The sequence below is a fragment of the Microcaecilia unicolor genome, chromosome 1 (assembly GCF_901765095.1).
Source record: "Microcaecilia unicolor chromosome 1, aMicUni1.1, whole genome shotgun sequence".
Lineage (NCBI taxonomy): Eukaryota > Metazoa > Chordata > Amphibia > Gymnophiona > Siphonopidae > Microcaecilia > Microcaecilia unicolor.
The window spans coordinates 3,978,777-3,998,872 of record NC_044031.1 but is presented as its reverse complement, the minus strand read 5'-3'; the positions used below and the strand labels follow the sequence as shown (position 1 = coordinate 3,998,872).

The following is a 20,096-nucleotide window of genomic DNA, read 5'->3' as shown; positions in this document are numbered from 1 at the left end:
AGCAAAACAAGACAGAGACCATAAGCCCGATACCAGAGTATAATTGCTCTATGCGTCTTATTCTAATGTGTACTTGTTCCTTAGGGAATCAGGACAGCTGCACTAGAAGTGTCCGCATAGTCATGAGATGGATGGTAACCACTGTGAGACAATGTAAGCAAACAAAAAGATTAGTTGAATGAGGTTCGGAAATTCTCTTTATTTTCACATGACGTTCAACACTATTATATTTGCATCAACGCAGTAGATAACACTCAAGACAGGTTTTAATATAAAGGAATGTCCATTGGAACCTTGATCTTACAACAGGACGATTCTAAAGGAATGTCCATTGGAACCTTGATCTTACAACAGGACGATTCTTTAGATAGTTGGAAGGTTTCAAACACAAATCTACATAAATGGTTTTGTAGTATAACCCCTTCCGTGCTACTGTCTCTTGCCCGCATTCATTGCTTACTTCTCAGTATGTTAACCTAAAATACTAATACACGTAAGACAGCTAATAATTTAGCATTTCAGGCTTGAAACAAGTACCAGGATGTTTCTTCTAAAGTTACTCAATATATATTCTGTGTACATGATTAGCTTTTATCCAAGTTAACCAGAATATTGGGAAAGTCCTGAGAAACGTTGCTTCACCTCAGCTGCGTTCTTAGGGTAAGAGGGGAAATTCAGCCCTTTCACCACAAAGAATGTATTTAGGAACCTACCTTCAAGCTTCAGTAGGCTTCCCTCATCAATCCCTTCCTGTATTCCCTTCCATTGGTCAATTCCAGAGTTCCTATTTAGTGTGGCCATGAAACTCTCCGTCTCTCTCAAATACTGGAAGGGGTAACACTGCACTATAAGATTCTTATCCTGGGGTATTTCCATTGCACTGAATCCTTATCTTGGATGGCATCGGATGCTTGGGCTCAGGTCCCTATGTGTTATGTCAGAGACTTACCTTCTAGTCGTACACATTTTTAAATTTCATACACGGTAAGGTGCTCCGACTCAGCAAAGCAGCTTCCGGAACATTCTACACTGCTCCGACTCAGCACAGTTCCAAGTTTATTTTCGATATCCTGCCGCAGGGACATGCCATATCAGCAGCTAACAATATTATCAAAGATAGGAATTACAAATCTCACAGGAAAGAAGAAAATAAAAAATAAAAAGACTACAATTCTCCAAGGGGAGAAGGTAAAGAGACGATGCAGTTACATCGCAAGCTCAGTACTCCAACATGGGCACCTATGTCTATCTAAACAGATGGGTCTTAAGAACTGCCTAAAATTCTTGGTGAGATGGCAGCTGATTCAGGTATGGGGAAGCAGCTTCTAGAAGATTCCACAGGTAGTGCTTAATACAATTCTTACTGTTTCAAGTCCTGCTCCCATAACGAATTTTTTTTTGTAATCATTGGTTCTAAGTTTTCAATCAAAATCCAAGCAGGCAACAGTTGTAATAGTGCAGGGGTCATATCCCTAATCCCACCCCTCAAAACGACATTAGGAAACACAGGTCAGACCCCTCTATCCATAGTTCAAAACAGTCACTCTTTACATTCGTTATATTGAAGGAGTTTCGAGTAATTGGTGACGAAATCAAGCCAACTCATTTCAAAGAGCTGGCTTGATTTCGTCATCGTAAATCTGTTTATTCACTTTTGAAAGGCAAAAACCTGAAACGTTCATCATTGGTTCTGGGCGATACAGTGTCACTGGTCCATTTTCATTAGAGTCCGAGCTGAAATGGAAACGGAGTTCATAAACATATGGGATAAACAGATGATCGTTAGCGGCAACAGGAGGGTAACGAAGCAACTCGGCTATGGTGGTGAGATCTGGGTTGGGGGCCCATCAATCCACCCCCCCCCCCCCCCCCACAAACACACACACAGCTCTCTCCAACTCCATTGATATGGACACTTAAGGCTGGATTCGGTAAACGGGCCCTTTTGAGAAACACACACAAGCAGATGAGTGCGCAAACTTTAAATGAGTGCCGATTAACATCAATAATTTGTTGTCAGCACAATTAATTTGGGCGTGCACGTAAATCTGGGCACCGTGGGGTGAAGTCTATAAATCGTGCCTAAACAATCACCGCAGAAAAAAAAACCCACTTATGCGCAGAGGTCGTGTGTAAATTTAGGTGCGTCCATTTGCACCGATGAAAATGTGGTGCAAATTTACGCATGGAACGTTCTTATTCTATAATTCCACATGTAACTTGAACCCATGCCCACGCTCTGCCATGAAACACCTATGACCCTCCCTTTTGGGGATGTGTCAAATTTAGACATGGACCACGCACCTACATTTACACACGAACAAATTAATTGATTTCAATTAGCGCCAATAATTGCTTGTTAAAAAGTTGGCTCATTATTCAATTAAATTGTGCGCACAGTTTTTGGCGACTTATAGAATTAGGGGCCATATGTAGAATCCAGGGGATCAGTGCAGAGACCAGGTGGCACTAAAGAGTAATTACCTACACATTCCTTGAACCAGTGGCCTAGTGGTTAGAGCACCAGTCTTGCAATCCAGAGGTGGCCGGTTCAAATCCCACTGCTGCTCCTTGTGATCTTGGCCAAGTCACTTAACCCTCCATTGCCTCAGGTACAAACTTAGATTGTGAGCCCTCCTGGGACAGAGAAACAGAAGCCTGCCCTTGCAGATCAGCAACGCGGCCGCGCAGGCTTCTGTGAGTCTGACGTCCTGCACGTACTCACAGAAGCAGAAGCAGAAGCCTGCGCGGCCGCGTTGCTGATCTGCAAGGGCAGGCTTCTACATGGAATGTTGCTAATGGAGGAGTAGCCTAGTGGTTAGAGCACCAGTCTTGCAATCCCAAGGTGGCTGGTTCAAATCCCACTGCTGCTCCTTGTGGTCTTGGGCAAGTCACTTAACCCTCCATTGCCTCAGGTACAAACTTAGATTGTGAGCCCTCCTGGGACACAGAAATATCCAGTGTACCTAAATGTAACTCACCTTGAGCTACTACTGAAAAAGGTGTGAGCAAAATCTAAATAAAGATTCCATTCAGAATCTCAAAGAATAGCAACATTCCATGTTGCTATTCTTTGGGGTGGAGGAGTGGCCTAGTGGTTAGAGCACTGGTCCTGAACTCCAGAGGTGGCCAGTTCAAATTCCATCACTGCTCCTTGTGATCTTGGGCAAGTCACTTAACCCTCCATTGCCTCAGGTACAAACTTAGATTGTGAGCCCTCCTGGGACACAGAAATATCCAGTGTACCTAAATGTAACTCACCTTGAGCTACTACTGAAAAAGGTGTGAGCAAAATCTAAATAAAGATTCCATTCAGAATCTCAAAGAATAGCAACATTCCATGTTGCTATTCTTTGGGGTGGAGGAGTGGCCTAGTGGTTAGAGCACTGGTCCTGAACTCCAGAGGTGGCCAGTTCAAATTCCATCACTGCTCCTTGTGATCTTGGGCAAGTCACTTAACCCTCCATTGCCTCAGGTACAAACTTAGATTGTGAGCCCTCCTGGGACACAGAAATATCCAGTGTACCTAAATGTAACTCACCTTGAGCTACTACTGAAAAAGGTGTGAGCAAAATCTAAATAAAGATTCCATTCAGAATCTCAAAGAATAGCAACATTCCATGTTGCTATTCTTTGGGGTGGAGGAGTGGCCTAGTGGTTAGAGCACTGGTCCTGAACTCCAGAGGTGGCCAGTTCAAATTCCATCACTGCTCCTTGTGATCTTGGGCAAGTCACTTAACCCTCCATTGCCTCAGGTACAAACTTAGATTGTGAGCCCTCCTGGGACACAGAAATATCCAGTGTACCTAAATGTAACTCACCTTGAGCTACTACTGAAAAAGGTGTGAGCAAAATCTAAATAAAGATTCCATTCAGAATCTCAAAGAATAGCAACATTCCATGTTGCTATTCTTTGGGGTGGAGGAGTGGCCTAGTGGTTAGAGCACTGGTCCTGAACTCCAGAGGTGGCCAGTTCAAATTCCATCACTGCTCCTTGTGATCTTGGGCAAGTCACTTAACCCTCCATTGCCTCAGGTACAAACTTAGATTGTGAGCCCTCCTGGGACACAGAAATATCCAGTGTACCTAAATGTAACTCACCTTGAGCTACTACTGAAAAAGGTGTGAGCAAAATCTAAATAAAGATTCCATTCAGAATCTCAAAGAATAGCAACATTCCATGTTGCTATTCTTTGGGGTGGAGGAGTGGCCTAGTGGTTAGAGCACTGGTCCTGAACTCCAGAGGTGGCCAGTTCAAATTCCATCACTGCTCCTTGTGATCTTGGGCAAGTCACTTAACCCTCCATTGCCTCAGGTACAAACTTAGATTGTGAGCCCTCCTGGGACACAGAAATATCCAGAGTACCTGAATGTAACTCACCTTGAGCTACTACTGAAAAAGGTGTCAGCAAAATCTAAATATATATTTTTTAAAAATGCTTTGCATCTTGCAGTGCTTATGCTGCTTCTTCTCCATTTGGATGCTTTTTTCCATTTTTAGAGATGTTCTTTTGGCTCTAATAGCCTCTTTCACTTCACCTTTTAACCATGCTGGCTATCGTTTGCTCTTTTTTCCACCTTTGTTAATATGTGGAATACATCTGATCTGGGCTTCCACGATGGTATTTTTAAACAACGCCCACACCTGATTTAAAGTCCCAACCTTTGCAGCTAATCCTTTCAGATTCTTTTTAACCATTTCCCTCATTTTGTCATAGTCGCCCTTTCAAAAATTTAGAAAGCACGCCCCAATGCCAGATAGCAGGTTGTGCCTTCTTTGTTTCAGGTAGGTGTGAGCTCAGCAACAACTTTGCTTGGGAACTTTCCAGAAGGATCCAGGATACTCCCACAGAAAGGGCTGGTAGATACATAAGCAAGCAGAGGAATGAATCTACAGTAGGAAAGAAAAGCTGGGGGTGCTCTCAGTCTGAAAGAAGCACCAGGAGGTTCCTGGCTAGTTAAATCATTTTGGATATTGCGCCTTTGGTGACCCCTAAACAGGGGTGTGCTGGTAAAGTTTTAACAACAGGCTCTTTCTCCGGACGTAGCCAGCTCTGCAGGGTGTCCGGGGAGGGGGAGGGGGGAGGGGGAGCAACACTTGCCTCCCTCCCTTCGTACGAGCATGCTAGGCATACCTTTGCTGGCAGCCAATAAATAGACTGCCACCACTCCCAACGTCTTGCTCTGAGCAGCATGCTGGAACTTCTCACACATGCTGGAGAAGTCCTAGCCTGCTGCTCAGAGCTGGAAACAAGGAGCTGGGAGCAGCAGCAGTCTATTTACTTGGCTGGCAGGGCTCAGCATCTCCACCAGCAAAGTAAAAGAGAATTCAGCAGGGGGCCCAAGCCCACATTTTGGAGGCCAATTGTTAAAGTAGCCATGGAGGGCCCTACTTTAACAACCGGCTCCCAAAATTCTTAAAAACTTAACAACCGGCTCTTGCGAGCCTGTGAGAGCCTGCTCCAGCACACCACTGCCCCTAAAAGTGTATGAAGTGCATAAGGGACAGTGGAAATGGATAACGATGCACTTTAGAAAGAGAGACAAACTGAACGAAGGAAGCCCTAAGCCAATGGGTGATGGAGATAAGGGAACCCATCAGATTTGGAGCTGAGAGATCATTGCTGGTTGAATTATCTAACTCTAGGGAAAGGATACACTATATAGATTAAACATTACATTAAGGTCCACCAAACTCATCTGATTATTCCGTACAGTTTTTTTTTTTCATCCATACCGTTCAAAACGTTCATATGCTCAAAGAAACAACTGGTAATTTCTACAAAGAGGCCACATTGTCTTTTCTAGAGCAAAATAACACGTATTTACTGTCTCCTGCTAGCTAGTTACAGTAGCTAAAAAATAAAACAAAACTATGGGTACCTTGATTGGAATCTCGCCTCCTACAGAGGACTTGGACTTTTTAAACATGATGGTATTTCTGCGTTTTTATTTAGCTGTGTATCTTTGCTCTTTGGACATAGCATAATCAGATCAGATTCTCTCTCTACACGGAGCTATCCAAGTCACAGGTAAAAGCTTTTCACTTTGAGTCTGCCGCTGCCAAACGAGCGTGGATCTTCTGGTGTTTTACGAGATTGTGTTTGAGAAGGAAGCTGCCACCGCATTCAGGACATAGAAATGGTCTCTCCCCATTGTGGATTTCCATGTGCCTGTCCAGGATTTGCTTTTGGTTGAAGGTCAGCTGACACACAGGGCATACGAATGGTCTTTCTCCTGTGTGGATCCTTTGGTGCCGTACTAAATGCTGCTTGTATCCGAAGATTTTCTGACACACACAGCACAGATAACTCTTCTTTTCGCCCGGGCAGTTTCCTTTCTGGACTACAAAATCCAACTGGTAGCCCAAGTTATTTGCGATTTCACTGTAGTTGTTGGGTCTTTGTCCCAGGTGAATTTTCTGGTGATTCACAAGAGCTTCCTTCCTGGGGAAGCTTCTCCCACATCCATCGCAGGAGAATGGTCTCTCTACCGTGTGGGTGTCTTGGTGCTTCAGAAGGTATCGCTTCCGATTGAAGCTTTTCCCGCATTCGTTACATGAAAAGGGTCTCTCCCCGGTATGGGTTCTCTCATGAATGATGAGATCAGCTTTTCGGTTGAAGCTTTCTCCACATTGAGTACAGGAGAAGGGTCTTTCCCCGGTGTGCAGCCTCCGATGAGTTGTGAAGTTGCCCTTGTGATTGAAGCTCATGCCACAGTCGTTACATATGAAGAGCACCCGACGTTCTTCATGGATCTTCTGATGTCTGGTCAGATGCTGCTTGTGCGTGAAACCCTTCTTGCACTGTAAGCAGATGAAGCATCGTTGAAGCGTGTGTAAGCTCTGGTGGTTCCTCAGCTTGGACTCCAGTCGGAATCGTCGGTCACACTTCGTACACTTGAAGGGTTTCTCTAGTGAATCCATCTTCAGCTCTGTGCTGCTAGTTCTCAGGTTATAGGCATTATTTTCTGCCTGACTGGGACCCTCTGGTACACCTCCGGCTGTGTTGCTCGCTCCCTGCTGGGGCTCGCATTGACTTATATAGTTCCAGTCACTGAAGATCCACTGCTCTGCGTTCTGGTCATCTCCTACTGGTATCATCTGCTGAATCTGTAGGTTTTCTGGGCATTCATTCTTATGTTCAGTCTCAGCGCCGTACCCTGCAGAAGATCGAAAAGCCCATTATCCATCAGGTTTAGATCTAGCGAAAGAAAGCAACTGTCTCTCTGTGAAGGCTGAGGTTTAATCCTAACGATTTACGGAATAATTTTCATACAAGGCCATAAAGAGCGTTGTAACCTGGAGTCTGAAAAAACTGGGCACTTTGCAGGTGCAAAACATGCCAGGTAAGAACACGCATGGATTTCAAAAATGAAACCTACAGAAAACCTTTGAAAATTACCCCCTAAATCAAATGTTTGCATATTGTCACAAGAGCTTCATTTTCCCCAAATAATGTTCTATCAAAACCAAAGATTAATGCATGCATTTATTTCAAAAAATAAATCAATAAAATGAACAACCCACACCCTTTACATGTAAGCAAACCTGCTTGTGCTTCTGCAAACTGACGTAAATTGACAAGGCCATGTGATATGTTCTAGAAATTTCTCATCTCACTGAAACATAATTGGCCTGTGAGGAAGGAGTGGCCCACACATATCACGGGTGGGCACGCATGTAAGGCCGTGTTTACTACGGCGTGCTAGTGTTTTTAGTGCGTGCTAAACAACCAGATGGGGTTCACACTCTCCACAGAAACGGAACACAACAGTAATTGGGTGGAAAGGACCCAATATCAAGTGATGTGGTGACTGATCACTTGATATTGGGTCCTTTCCACCCAATTACTGTTGTGTTTAGTGCGTGCTAACCATGTAGATGCTCATAATATTCCTATGAGCGTCTACACGGTTAGCATGCACTAATTTCCAGCACACGTTAAAATGCTAGTGCACCTTAGTAAACAGGGCCCGTAATTCGCATTGTCCTCAAGGGTCACAAAACAGGTTGGGCTTTCAGGCTGGCTCCAACGAACGTGCATAAATTAGATTTGCATGGGATAGAGAAAGAACATCTCCACATCAGCCTCGTGCATATTCATCAGGGGTATCCTGAAAACCTGCGCAGTTTCTGGCCCTTGGATACAGCTGGTAGAAGGAATTGACAACCTGCACACGAGAAGGAACAGGCAACTCTCTAGGTTAACTCTACAAAGCGTGATGTAGGTATATTCACCGAGGCCAGTAAAGACGTCTCATGTACAGCTTCTTTGTGGACTCGCACTTCCACATAACCAAATGGTCTAACAAGGCAATCGGTTCTTTATTTAACACATAAAGCTCTGGAAGTATTGGGAGAGGCTCTGCAATGCATGCTGGGAAAGGGTCACCATGAAAACAGCAGCAACTTCGAGTGTTTCTAGCTGAGAGTGGCTCTGCAGGGCATACTGCGAAATGGTTACCATGGAAACAGCAGGACCCAACTCCTTTCTGGGTCACTGATAGCCAGGGCTTCTACCAGAGAGGGAGCCAGAGAGCAGCTCTGCAGTGCATGCTGGGAAATAGTCGCCATGGAAACATCAGAACTCCTCAGTGTTTCTACCACACAGTGGCTCTGCAGGGCATACTGCAAAATGGTTACCATGGAAACAGCAGGACCCAACTCCTTTCTGGGTCACTGATAGCCAGGGCTTCTACCAGAGAGGGAGCCAGAGAGCAGCTCTGCAGTGCATGCTGGGAAATAGTCGCCATGGAAACATCAGAACTCCTCAGTGTTTCTACCACACAGTGGCTCTGCAGGGCATACTGCAAAATGGTTACCATGGAAACAGCAGGACCCAACTCCTTTCTGGGTCACTGATAGCCAGGGCTTCTACCAGAGAGGGAGCCAGAGAGCAGCTCTGCAGTGCATGCTGGGAAATAGTCGCCATGGAAACATCAGAACTCCTCAGTGTTTCTACCACACAGTGGCTCTGCAGGGCATACTGCAAAATGGTTACCATGGAAACAGCAGGACCCAACTCCTTTCTGGGTCACTGATAGCCAGGGCTTCTACCAGAGAGGGAGCCAGAGAGCAGCTCTGCAGTGCATGCTGGGAAATAGTCGCCATGGAAACATCAGAACTCCTCAGTGTTTCTACCACACAGTGGCTCTGCAGGGCATACTGCAAAAATGGTTACCATGGAAACAGCAGGACCCAACTCCTTTCTGGGTCACTGATAGCCAGGGCTTCTACCAGAGAGGGAGCCAGAGAGCAGCTCTGCAGTGCATGCTGGGAAATAGTCGCCATGGAAACATCAGAACTCCTCAGTGTTTCTACCACACAGTGGCTCTGCAGGGCATACTGCAAAATGGTTACCATGGAAACAGCAGGACCCAACTCCTTTCTGGGTCACTGATAGCCAGGGCTTCTACCAGAGAGGGAGCCAGAGAGCAGCTCTGCAGTGCATGCTGGGAAATAGTCGCCATGGAAACATCAGAACTCCTCAGTGTTTCTACCACACAGTGGCTCTGCAGGGCATACTGCAAAATGGTTACCATGGAAACAGCAGGACCCAACTTCTTTCTGGGTCACTGATAGCCAGGGCTTCTACCAGAGAGGGAGCCAGAGAGCAGCTCTGCAGTGCATGCTGGGAAATAGTCGCCATGGAAACATCAGAACTCCTCAGTGTTTCTACCAGACAGTGGCTCTGCAGGGCATACTGCGAAATGGTTTACCATGGAAACAGCAGGACCCAACTCCTTTCTGGGTCACTGATCGCCAGTGCTTCTACCAGAGAGGGAGCCAGAGAGCAGCTCTGCAGTGCATGCTGGGAAATAGTCGCCATGGAAACATCAGAACTCCTCAGTGTTTCTACCAGACAGTGGCTCTGCAGGGCATACTGCGAAATGGTTACCATGGAAACAGCAGGACCCAACTCCTTTCTGGGTCACTGATAGCCAGGGCTTCTACCAGAGAGGGAACCAGAGAGCAGCTGTGCAATGCATGCTGGGAAATAGTCACTATAGGAACAACAGAACCCACTCTGTAGCCAGATTCTCTACCAGAGAGGGAGCCAGAGAGCAACTGTGTAGAGCATGCTGGGAAACAGTCCCCATAGAAACATCAAGACCCCTCAGTGTCACTCAGGGTTTGATGGACAGGAGACAGCTTGATGTCCTAAGGCTGAAGCCTGTCCACCCAAGGAGGTTTTAATTCTCCCCAATGAAGCCACAGATATCTTGGTACACTAAAAACAATATAATTGATAGGGTAACAAGCTCCGCCTACTGGATTCAGATAATGGGTCAAGAACGCTCCTGCTGTCTCCTGTTAATCAAACCTTGGTGTCATTGACAGCCAGGGCTTCTACTAGAGAGGAAGCCAGAGAGCAGGGCATGCTAGGAACTAGTTACTAGGACTTTCAAGCTTTAAACCTCAGCTTACATAGGCCTGTCAACCTTTTTATTTCACTGTGCTTTTGCTCGTTCAGTGTGACCCACAGCTGAAGGGCTTGAAGGTCTGTTATTGAGATGGACATGGGGGAAGCCACTGCTTGTTTTCGGATTAGTAGCATGGAATGTTGTTACTATTTGAGATTCTGAATGGAATGTTTCCACTCTTTGGGGTTCTAGATGGAATGTTGCTACTATTTGAGATTCTGAATGGAATGTTGCTACTCTTTGGGGTTCTACATGCAATGTTGCTACTATTTGAGATTCTGAATGGAATGTTGCTACTCTTTGGGGGTTCTAGATGGAATGTTGCTACTATTTGAGATTCTGAATGGAATGTTGTTGCTCTTTGGGGTTCTAGATGGAATGTTGCTACTATTTGAGATTCTGAATGGAATGTTTCCACTCTTTGGGGTTCTACATGAAATGTTGCACTGTTTTGAGATTCTGAAAGAAATATTGCCACTCTTTGGGGTTCTACATGCAATGTTGCTACTCTTTGAGATTCTGAATGGAATGTTGTTGCTCTTTGGGGTTCTAGATGGAATGTTGCTACTATTTGAGATTCTGAATGGAATGTTTCCACTCTTTGGGGTTCTACATGCAATGTTGCTACTATTTGAGATTCTGAATGGAATGTTGCTACTCTTTGGGGTTCTAGATGGAATGTTGCTACTATTTGAGATTCTGAATGGAATGTTTCCACTCTTTGGGGTTCTACATGCAATGTTGCTATTTGAGATTCTGAATGGAATGTTGCTACTCTTTGGGGTTCTAGATGGAATGTTGCTACTATTTGAGATTCTGAATGGAATGTTGTTGCTCTTTGGGGTTCTAGATGGAATGTTGCTACTATTTGAGATTCTGAATGGAATGTTGTTACTCTTTGGGGTTCTAGATGGAATGTTGTTACTCTTTGGGGTTCTAGATGGAATGTTGCTACTATTTGAGATTCTGAATGGAATGTTGTTACTCTCTGGGGTTCAGCCAGGTACTTGTGACCTGGATTGGCCACTATTGGAAACAGGATACCGGGCTAGATGGACCACTGGTCTGACCCAGTATGGCCGTTCTTATGGTCTTATGAGTACAAAAATTGCACAATCTTACCAGAAAAAAAATAATGCCCCATCAAAATGTTCAAACTCTAGGACAGTTTTGCAACGTTGGGTGCAAACAAAGGCATGTTTAAGAAACAATGCAGTTTCAAAGCCTTTGGTCTCTTTTTTAAAACAAGGGCCCTCATTTCCCAATGCAGAACTTGGCAGTATTGATTATACTGGACTTCACTGCTGTCTTCCACATTTCACAGAAGGAAAAGGAACATTGCTTCATGTCAGAAGAGGTAACCCAATTTGGGGTGGGGGGAGGAGTATAAAGTTTCATGTTTATGGAGAATTGTAGCCCTTTTTCCATTCTCACCGATTAACAGGGACTGAAGGCTCAACTGAGGACACCAGGCCTACATTTCTACATCATACAATTAGTTGTCTAAAAATACTTCTATGGCAAGGACAATACAATTATTGGTCAAGACCAGGGGTTCTCAACTCAGTCCTCGGGACACACCAGCCAATCAGGTTTTCAGGATACATGGGAGAGATTTGTATACATAGTAGATGATGGCAGATAAAGACCTGTACGGTCCCATCCAGTCCTCCCATCAAGATAAACTCATGGTATAAGGTAAGTATATCCAGGGCGCAGACTGTAAGTCCACCCAGCCAGCACTGGCTCTGCTTCTCAATTTCTGGGCTTGCCATCAATTACCGCTAAGTTTGTTTGGTTTCAATCCTTCTAAACATTTTTGAATTCCGTTACCATTTTCATCTCCACCACCTCCTGCGGGAGGGCATTCCGGGGATCTACCACCCTCTCAGTGAAAAAGTTCTTCCTGACATCATTCCCAAGTTGGTCCCCTTTCAACCTGAGTTCATGTCCTCTAGTTCTACCACCTTAGGTTTGATTGTATTTCAAATATTTGAACGTCTGTATCATATCTCCCCTGCCTCTCCTTTCCTCCAGGGTATACATGTTCAGGTCCTCTCCTCAAATGTCTTGGCACGCAAACCCCATAACACTATCGTCCCTTTTCTCTGACCCGCGTCAAGTCTTTTTACATTCTTAGCAAGATACAGCCTCCAATTCTGAACACAATACTCCAACTGGTACATGGGCATCAACACCTCCTTTCTTCTGCTGGTTATACCCCTCTCTATGAAGCCTAGCATCCTTCTGGCTGTGGCCACTGCTTTGTCGCACTGTTTCGTCACCTTGAGATCCTCAGACACCATCACTCCAAGGTCCCTCTCCAGAGCTGTGCTTATCAATTCCCCTCCTCCTATCTGGTACATCTCCTTGGATTTCGGCACACCAAGGTGCATCACTCTGCACTTCTTGGCATTAAATTTTAACTGAAATTCCTAACACAGGCTCACACTCCCTGTGTAATTGTAATGTGGAACCCCCACTCAGTTATCAGCTTAATCCAATGTTTTGAAAGTGGAGAAAAAAAGCTTCAGAGTCACCGCCCAGCCAGTCTAACTAAGCAGACTGTAAGGCTTGAGCTTGGCGTGCCATCATATAGCTTCAAAAAACAACTCCACTCCTACATGTATGTTAAATTTCAAATCACCAAATATACTATGTGCACTGCTGTCTACTTTGTGTATCCACTATAACTTATATCAATGTACTGTATACTGCCAGTGGAATTCTTAAATCATCCAATGTTCTGTAGACAGTAAGGATAGAAGTGCGTGGGCTCATTAGGGGAGCACATGCCAAAAAGCTTCATTGTATTTTCATTTGCCCATGTCATTTTGGGGATTTCCCATTTTATTCATACTTAAGTACATAAGTAATGCCACACTGGGAAAAGACCAAGGGGCCATCGAGCCCAGCATCCTGTCCACAACAGCGGCCAATCCAGGCCAAGGGCACCTGGCAAGCTTCCCAAACGTACAAACATTCTATACATGTTATTCCTGGACTTGTGGATTTTTCCCAAGTCCATTTAGTAGTGGTTTATGGACTTGTCCTTTAGGAAACCGTCCAACCCCTTTTTAAACTCTGCTAAGCTAACCACCTTCACCACATTTTCCGGCAATGAATTCCAGAGTTTAATTACACGTTGGGTGAAGAAAATTTTTCTCCGATTTGTTTTAAATTTACTACACTGTAGTTTAATCGCATGCCCCCTAGTCCTAGTATTTTTGGAAAGCGTGAACAGACGCTTCACATCCACCTGTTCCACTCCACTCATTATTTTATATACCCTATCATGTCTCCCCTCAGCCGTCTCTTCTCCAAGCTGAATAGCCCTAGCCTCCTTAATCTTTCTTCATAGGGAAGTCGTCCCATCCCCGCTATCATTTTAGTCGCCCTTCGCTGCACCTTTTCCAATTCTACTATATCTTTCTTGAGATGTGGCAACCAGAATTGAACACAATACTCAAGGTGCGGTCGCACCATGGAGTGATACAACGGCATTATAACATCCTCACACCTGTTTTCCATACCTTTCCTAATAATACCCAACATTCTATTCGCTTTCCTAGCCGCAGCAGCACACTGAGCAGAAGGTTTCAGTGTGTTATCGACGACAACACCCAGATCCCTTTCTTGGTCCGTAACTCCTAACGTGGAACCTTGCATGACGTAGCTATAATTCGGGTTCTTTTTTCCCACATGCATCACCTTGCACTTGCTCACATTAAACGTCATCTGCCATTTAGCCGCCCAGTCTCCCAGTCTCGTAAGGTCCTCTTGTAATTTTTCACAATCCTGTCGCGATTTAACGACTTTGAATAACTTTGTGTCATCAGCAAATTTAATTACCTCGCTAGTTACTCCCATCTCTAAATCATTTATAAATATATTAAAAAGCAGCGGTCCTAGCACAGACCCCTGAGGAACCCCACTAACTACCCTTCTCCATTGTGAATACTGCCCATTTAACCCCACTCTCTGTTTCCTATCCTTCAACCAGTTTTTAATCCACAATAGGACATTTCCTCCTATCCCATGACCCTCCAATTTCCTTTGTAGCCTTTCATGAGGTACCTTGTCAAACGCCTTTGGAAAATCCAGATATACAATATCAACCGGCTCCCCTTTGTCCACATGTTTGTTTACTCCTTCAAAGAATTTATTTTTGGTTTTGATGGACAGCGTTATCCAACAGTTCGTCCTATTCCTTAGTATTAAGCAGTCGGACATTATAAGATGGAGACACCCCAAATTCCCATTGTTTCAGGACAGAATAAAGCAATCTATGGTGCAACCACAACTTGAACTGTGTGCAGCTGGTCACCTCATCTCGAAAAACAATGAAGCTAGGAAAGGTTCAGAGAAGAGCGACCAAAATGATAAAGGGGATGGAACTCCTTTCGTATGAGGAAAGGCTAAGGAGGATAGGGCTGTTCAGTTTGGAAAAGAAATGGACGAGGGGAGATATGATTGAGGTCTACAAAATCCTGAGTGGTGTAGAACGAGTAGAAGTAAATCGATTTTTTACTCATTCCAAAAGTCCCAAGACTAGGGGACACTCGAGGAAGTTACATGGAAATACTTTTAAAACAAATAGGAGGAAATATTTTTTCACTCAATGAATAGCTAAGCTCTGGAACACTTTGCTGGAGGATGTGGTAACAGCGGTTACATATCTGGGTTTAAAAAAGGTTTGGACAAGTTCCTGGAGGAAAAGTCCATAGTCTATTAGAGATGGACATGGGGGGAGTCACTGCTTGCCCTGGGATTTGTAGCATGGAATGTTGCCATGATTTGGGTTTCTGCCAGGTACTGGTGACCTGGCTTGGCCACTGTTTGGAAAACAGGATTCTGGGCCAGATGGACCATTGGTCTGACCCAGTATGGCTACTCTTATGTTCTAACTTAGATCTTTTTCTTGGGTGCTAGCGTCATTCATGCGCATTGCTTTGCATTTGTCTACATCAAATTTCATCTGCCATTAGGATGTCCAGTCTTTCAGTTTCCTGAGGTCTTCCTGCAATTTTTCACAATCCACGTGTGCTTTAACTGCTTTGAATATTTTGGTGTCATCGGCAAATTTAATCACCTCATTTGACATTCTGATTTCCAGATTATTTATAAATATGTTAAGCAGATCCCTTTGGCACTCCACTGGTCGCCCTCCTCCACTGAGAAAAATGGCCATTTAACCCTACCCTCAGTTTTCTGTCCAATAACCAATTCCTAATCCACAGAAGGACATTGCCTCCTATCCCTTAACGTCACCTTTGCCACCTCATTCCACAGGTCCTGTGGATTTATACCACGTAGATATTTAATGTCTCTGTCATATCTCCTCTCTCCCGCCTTTCTCCTGAAGTATACATATGGAGATCTTTAAGGCTGTCCCCATATGCTTTATGAGACCACTGACCATTTTAGTAGCCGCCCTCTGGACCGACTCCATCCTGTTTAAATCTTTTTGAAGGTGAAGTCTCCAGATCTCACCAGAGTCTTACAGAGGGGCATCATCACCTCCGTTTACCTACTGGTTATACCTCTCCCTATGCACCCAAGCATCTTTCAAGCTTTCACCGTAAATTTTCTACCTGTTTGGCCAATTGTTTAACGACTTTTGACTTACTATCCCAGGTCTGAAATTTGCATATCATGAGTCTACCTACAATAGTCCTTCCTTCTGGAACTGCCCATCACTATCCGTACATTCGGAGTTGGCCTTTAGTTCAAAGGTGCTATTGGAGACCTACCTATTGAAGAAGCTGCCCTTCCTGGGGCGACAACCAATGGTTTTGTTTTATATTTTGTGTGTGTGTGTGTGTGTGTTTAAGTGCGTCTGCTAGCCTAGTATGAATGACTTTCCTACCTTTCTTATTATGTTTTTAGTTAATGGTACATCGCCTAGACCTGTTTTCAGATTAAGCAGTATAGAAAATGAGCAGTATAGAGAAATATTTTGCAACGTAATGCAATCAGTGGTACTAAGCCATGCAGACTACTGCAACGGAATCTATGCGGGATGCAAAGAACAGCTCAAAAAGAAACTCCAGACCGCTCAAAACACAGCAGCCAGGCTGATATTTGGTAAATTGTGATTCGAAAGTGCCAAACCCCTCCGAGAAAAACTGCATTGGCTCCCAATCAAAGAGCGTATCACCTTCAAAATCTGCATCCTGGTCCACAGAATTATCTACGGCCAAGTCCCAGGATACATGACAGACCTCATAGATCTACCAACCAGAAACACAACCAGATCATCACGAACATACCTAAACCTCCACTACCCAAAATGCAAAGGACTCAAATACAAAGCAACCTACACATCCAGCTTCTCCTATATAAGCACACAACTATGGAACGCACTGCCAAAAGCTGTGAAAACAACCTACGACCATCTAAACTTCACTAAAAACCAACTTGTTCAAAAAGGCGTACCCTACCGACCCAACATAAATGCCTACACTCTGCAACACAGCAAAACCAAAGCTCGTAATGGACACTATATAACCTTCCCTCTCCTCGGTCCCCATTATACAAATACAAAGCAACCTATGCATCCGACACAAATCGGGAGATGGCCGGCCATCTCTCAAGTCCGGCGAAATTGGCATAATCGAAAGCCGATTTTGGCCGGCCTCAACTGCAGTCCGTCGCAGAAGCAGCTAAAGTTTAAGGGGGCGTGTTGGAGGCGTAGCGAAGGCAGGACGGGGGTGTGGTTAACACATGGCCGCCCTCGGCCGATAATGGAAAAAAGAAGGCCGGCCCTGACGAGCATTTGGCCGGTATTACTTGGTTCATTTAGTTTTAGGACCAAGCCTCAAAAAGGTGCCCCAATTCACCAGATGACCACCGGAGGGAATTGGGGATGACCTCCCTGCACTCCCCCAGTGGTCACCAACCCCCTCCCACCCTGAAAAAAAAAAAAAAAAACACATTTTTTGCCAGCCTCAAATGTCATACCCAGCTCCATCACAGCAGTATGCAGGTCCGTGGAGCAGTTTTAGGGGGTACTGCAGTGCACTTCAGCCAGGCGGACCCAGGCCCATCCCCCCCTACCTGTTACACTTGTGGTGGTAAATGGGAGCCCCCCAAAACCCACTGTACCCACATGTAGGTGCCCCCCTTCACCCATAAGAGCTATGGTAGTGGTGGACAGTTGTGGGGAGTGGGTTTTGGGGGGGCTCAGCACCCAAGGGAAGGGTTATTAATGAAGTCCACTGCAGTGCCTCCTATGGTGCCCGGTTGGTGTCCTGGCATGTCAGGGGGACCAGTGCTACGAATGCTGGCTCCTCCCACGACCCATGACCAAACGCCTTGGATTTGGCCGGGTTTGAGATGGCCGGCATCGGAACTGTTCAGCTCAATTCTCACAGAGCATTTTCATGTCCACCCGGTGCGGCAGCCATCTTGGTTTTCTCCCCGGCCATCTTGTTTCTATAACACAATTCGGGACACCTCTTTACGGCGCCGGCCTTAGAGATGGCCGCCCATATAGATGGCCGGCGCCATTCGATTATTTTTTTATTTTTGTTACATTTGTACCCCGCGCTTTCCCACTCATGGCAGGCTCAATGCGGCTTAGATGGGGCAATGGAGGGTTAAGTGACTTGCCCAGAGTCACAAGGAGCTGCTGTGCCTGAAGTGGGAATGGAACTGTTCCTCAGTTCCCCAGGACCAACGTCCACCACCCTAACCACTAGGCCACTCCTCCACTGTTGCTACTATTTGAGATTCTACATGGAATGTTGCTATTCCACTAGCAACATTCCATGTAGAAGTCGGCCCTTGCAGATCACCAATGTGGCCGCGCAGGCTTCTGCTTCTGTGAGTCTGACGTCCTGCACATACGTGCAGGACGTCAGACTCTCAGACTCACAGAAACAGAAGCCTGCGCAGCCTTCTACATGGAATGTTGCTAGTGGAATAGCAACATTCCATGTAGAATCTCCAATAGTAGCAACATTCCATGTAGAATCTCCAATAAATAGTAGCAGCATTCCATGTAGAATCTCCAATAGTAGCAACATTCCATGTAGAATCTCAAATAGTAGCAACATTCCATGTAGAATCTCAAATAGTAGCAACAGAACCTCAAATAGTAGCAACATTCCATGTAGAATCTCAAATAGTAGCAACAGAACCTCAAATAGTAGCAACATTCCTTATAGAATCTCAAAGAGTAGCAACATTCCATGTAGAATCTCCAATAGTATCTATTTTATTTTGGTTACATTTGTACCCTGCGCTTTCCCACTCATGGCAGGCTCAATGCGGCAGGCAATGGAGGGTTAAGTGACTTGCCCAGAGTCACAAGGAGCTGCCCCTCTATATCACCTTGTATTTGTTTCTCTACCGGATTTGGCGAACGCCTTTCCGGTACTATGTAAGCCAAATTGAGCCTGCAAATAAGTGGGAAAATGTGGGATAAAAATTTCCTTTAATTGTTAAACTTGAAAATCAATCTTTCATTAATGAGCCGACACAGCCCTTGCGTCAGGGGTTAAATGTGTAATAATACGGAATAGATTCCGTGTGCAGCAGCAGCAAAACGTCCTCATTTTTGAATAAAAAGTACTCTTTTTCCTGTTTTTTTTTTTTTTTAGTTTAAAGTAATTTTATTGATAACTCAAAGTTAAGCAACACAACACACAACATACACAATATTGCCAACTTACAAACAATAAGATACTATGCATGAACCATACAGCTTATAAACTGCCCATACCCCCCCACCCCTCCCCTTCCCATCCCCTCCATCCCACCCCTGTACCACTCAATTTCCAAAAACTCCGTATGAATTCAAGTAAGTACAACAGTACCAATAATCCAGAACTGTTTGGCAGGCTACAGATTATGTGGTGACCTCTGTACTCTATGGAAAGCAGCTTATTACGAGGCAGAGAGGAGGTGGAACCCCCCCCCCCCCCCACCCACTCCACAACCAAAATCAACAAGCATTAATAAGTAAACTCCGACCCCTTGGGCTTAGAATCTGAAGATAAGGCATCCAGATCTGAAGAAATTGTTTTCTACGTTTAGGCGACATCTTGGAATCTCTAGCCTCCCAAGATGCTAAAAGGTGCACCTGATTACGCCAATGCCAGTAGGCGGGCGCTTCCGAAGAGGTCCAATATTGCATTATACACTTTCGAGCTACCAAACTCAGCTTTCTGCATAGCAGAGTTGCAGGAGTACTCAAAGAGGCAAAAGCCTTTGGATGGTCTAGCAAAAACTGTCCCTCCGTGCCCTCAATTTTATTCCCAAGTTTGATCAGAAACCCCCGGACCCGCTGCCAAAATGCTCGCACCCTTGGACACTGCCACAACGCGTGGTAGAAGGAACTATGACCCCCCCCCCCCCCCACACTTAGAACAAGCAGCATCAACCATCTCTAACACATGAGCCAACTGTGCTTTAGACATGTAACCCCGAAGAACTATTCTATACCCGCATTCTCTCAACCGTTCATCCGTTACTAATAGGCGAATGCCTTTTAAAGTAGTCTCCACATTCCATGAAGTCAATGAGGACCCCAGATCCTGCTCCCACTTATGCTTAAGACCCTCATATGTTCTCCGAGGCCTACACTTAACCAGTGCCCCAAACAAATCAGAGACCGAATGTCTAGCAGTTTTCATCCCTTCAAAAAAACCTCGGACCCGGTCCCC

At 45.0% G+C, this 20,096-nt stretch overlaps 1 protein-coding gene across 2 annotated transcripts in view; it reads right to left on the bottom strand.

The window, feature by feature from the left end:
- Positions 1-202: 202 nt before the first annotated feature.
- Positions 203-20,096, bottom strand: part of LOC115462069 (zinc finger protein OZF-like) — a 28,551-nt gene continuing 8,657 nt past the window's right edge. The window contains exons 3-4 of one of the 2 annotated variants that reach the window (XR_003940788.1): positions 5,884-7,161; positions 203-1,734 (exon numbers count right to left, since the gene is read on the bottom strand). Coding sequence is in view for 1 of the 2 variants with exons in the window: in XM_030192114.1 (XP_030047974.1) it covers positions 6,044-7,161 (1,118 nt within the window). In the remaining variant the exon portion in view is untranslated. Of the gene's footprint in view, positions 1,735-5,481; positions 7,162-20,096 lie in introns of those variants that run through there. The other variant, XM_030192114.1, reaches the window with a different exon arrangement.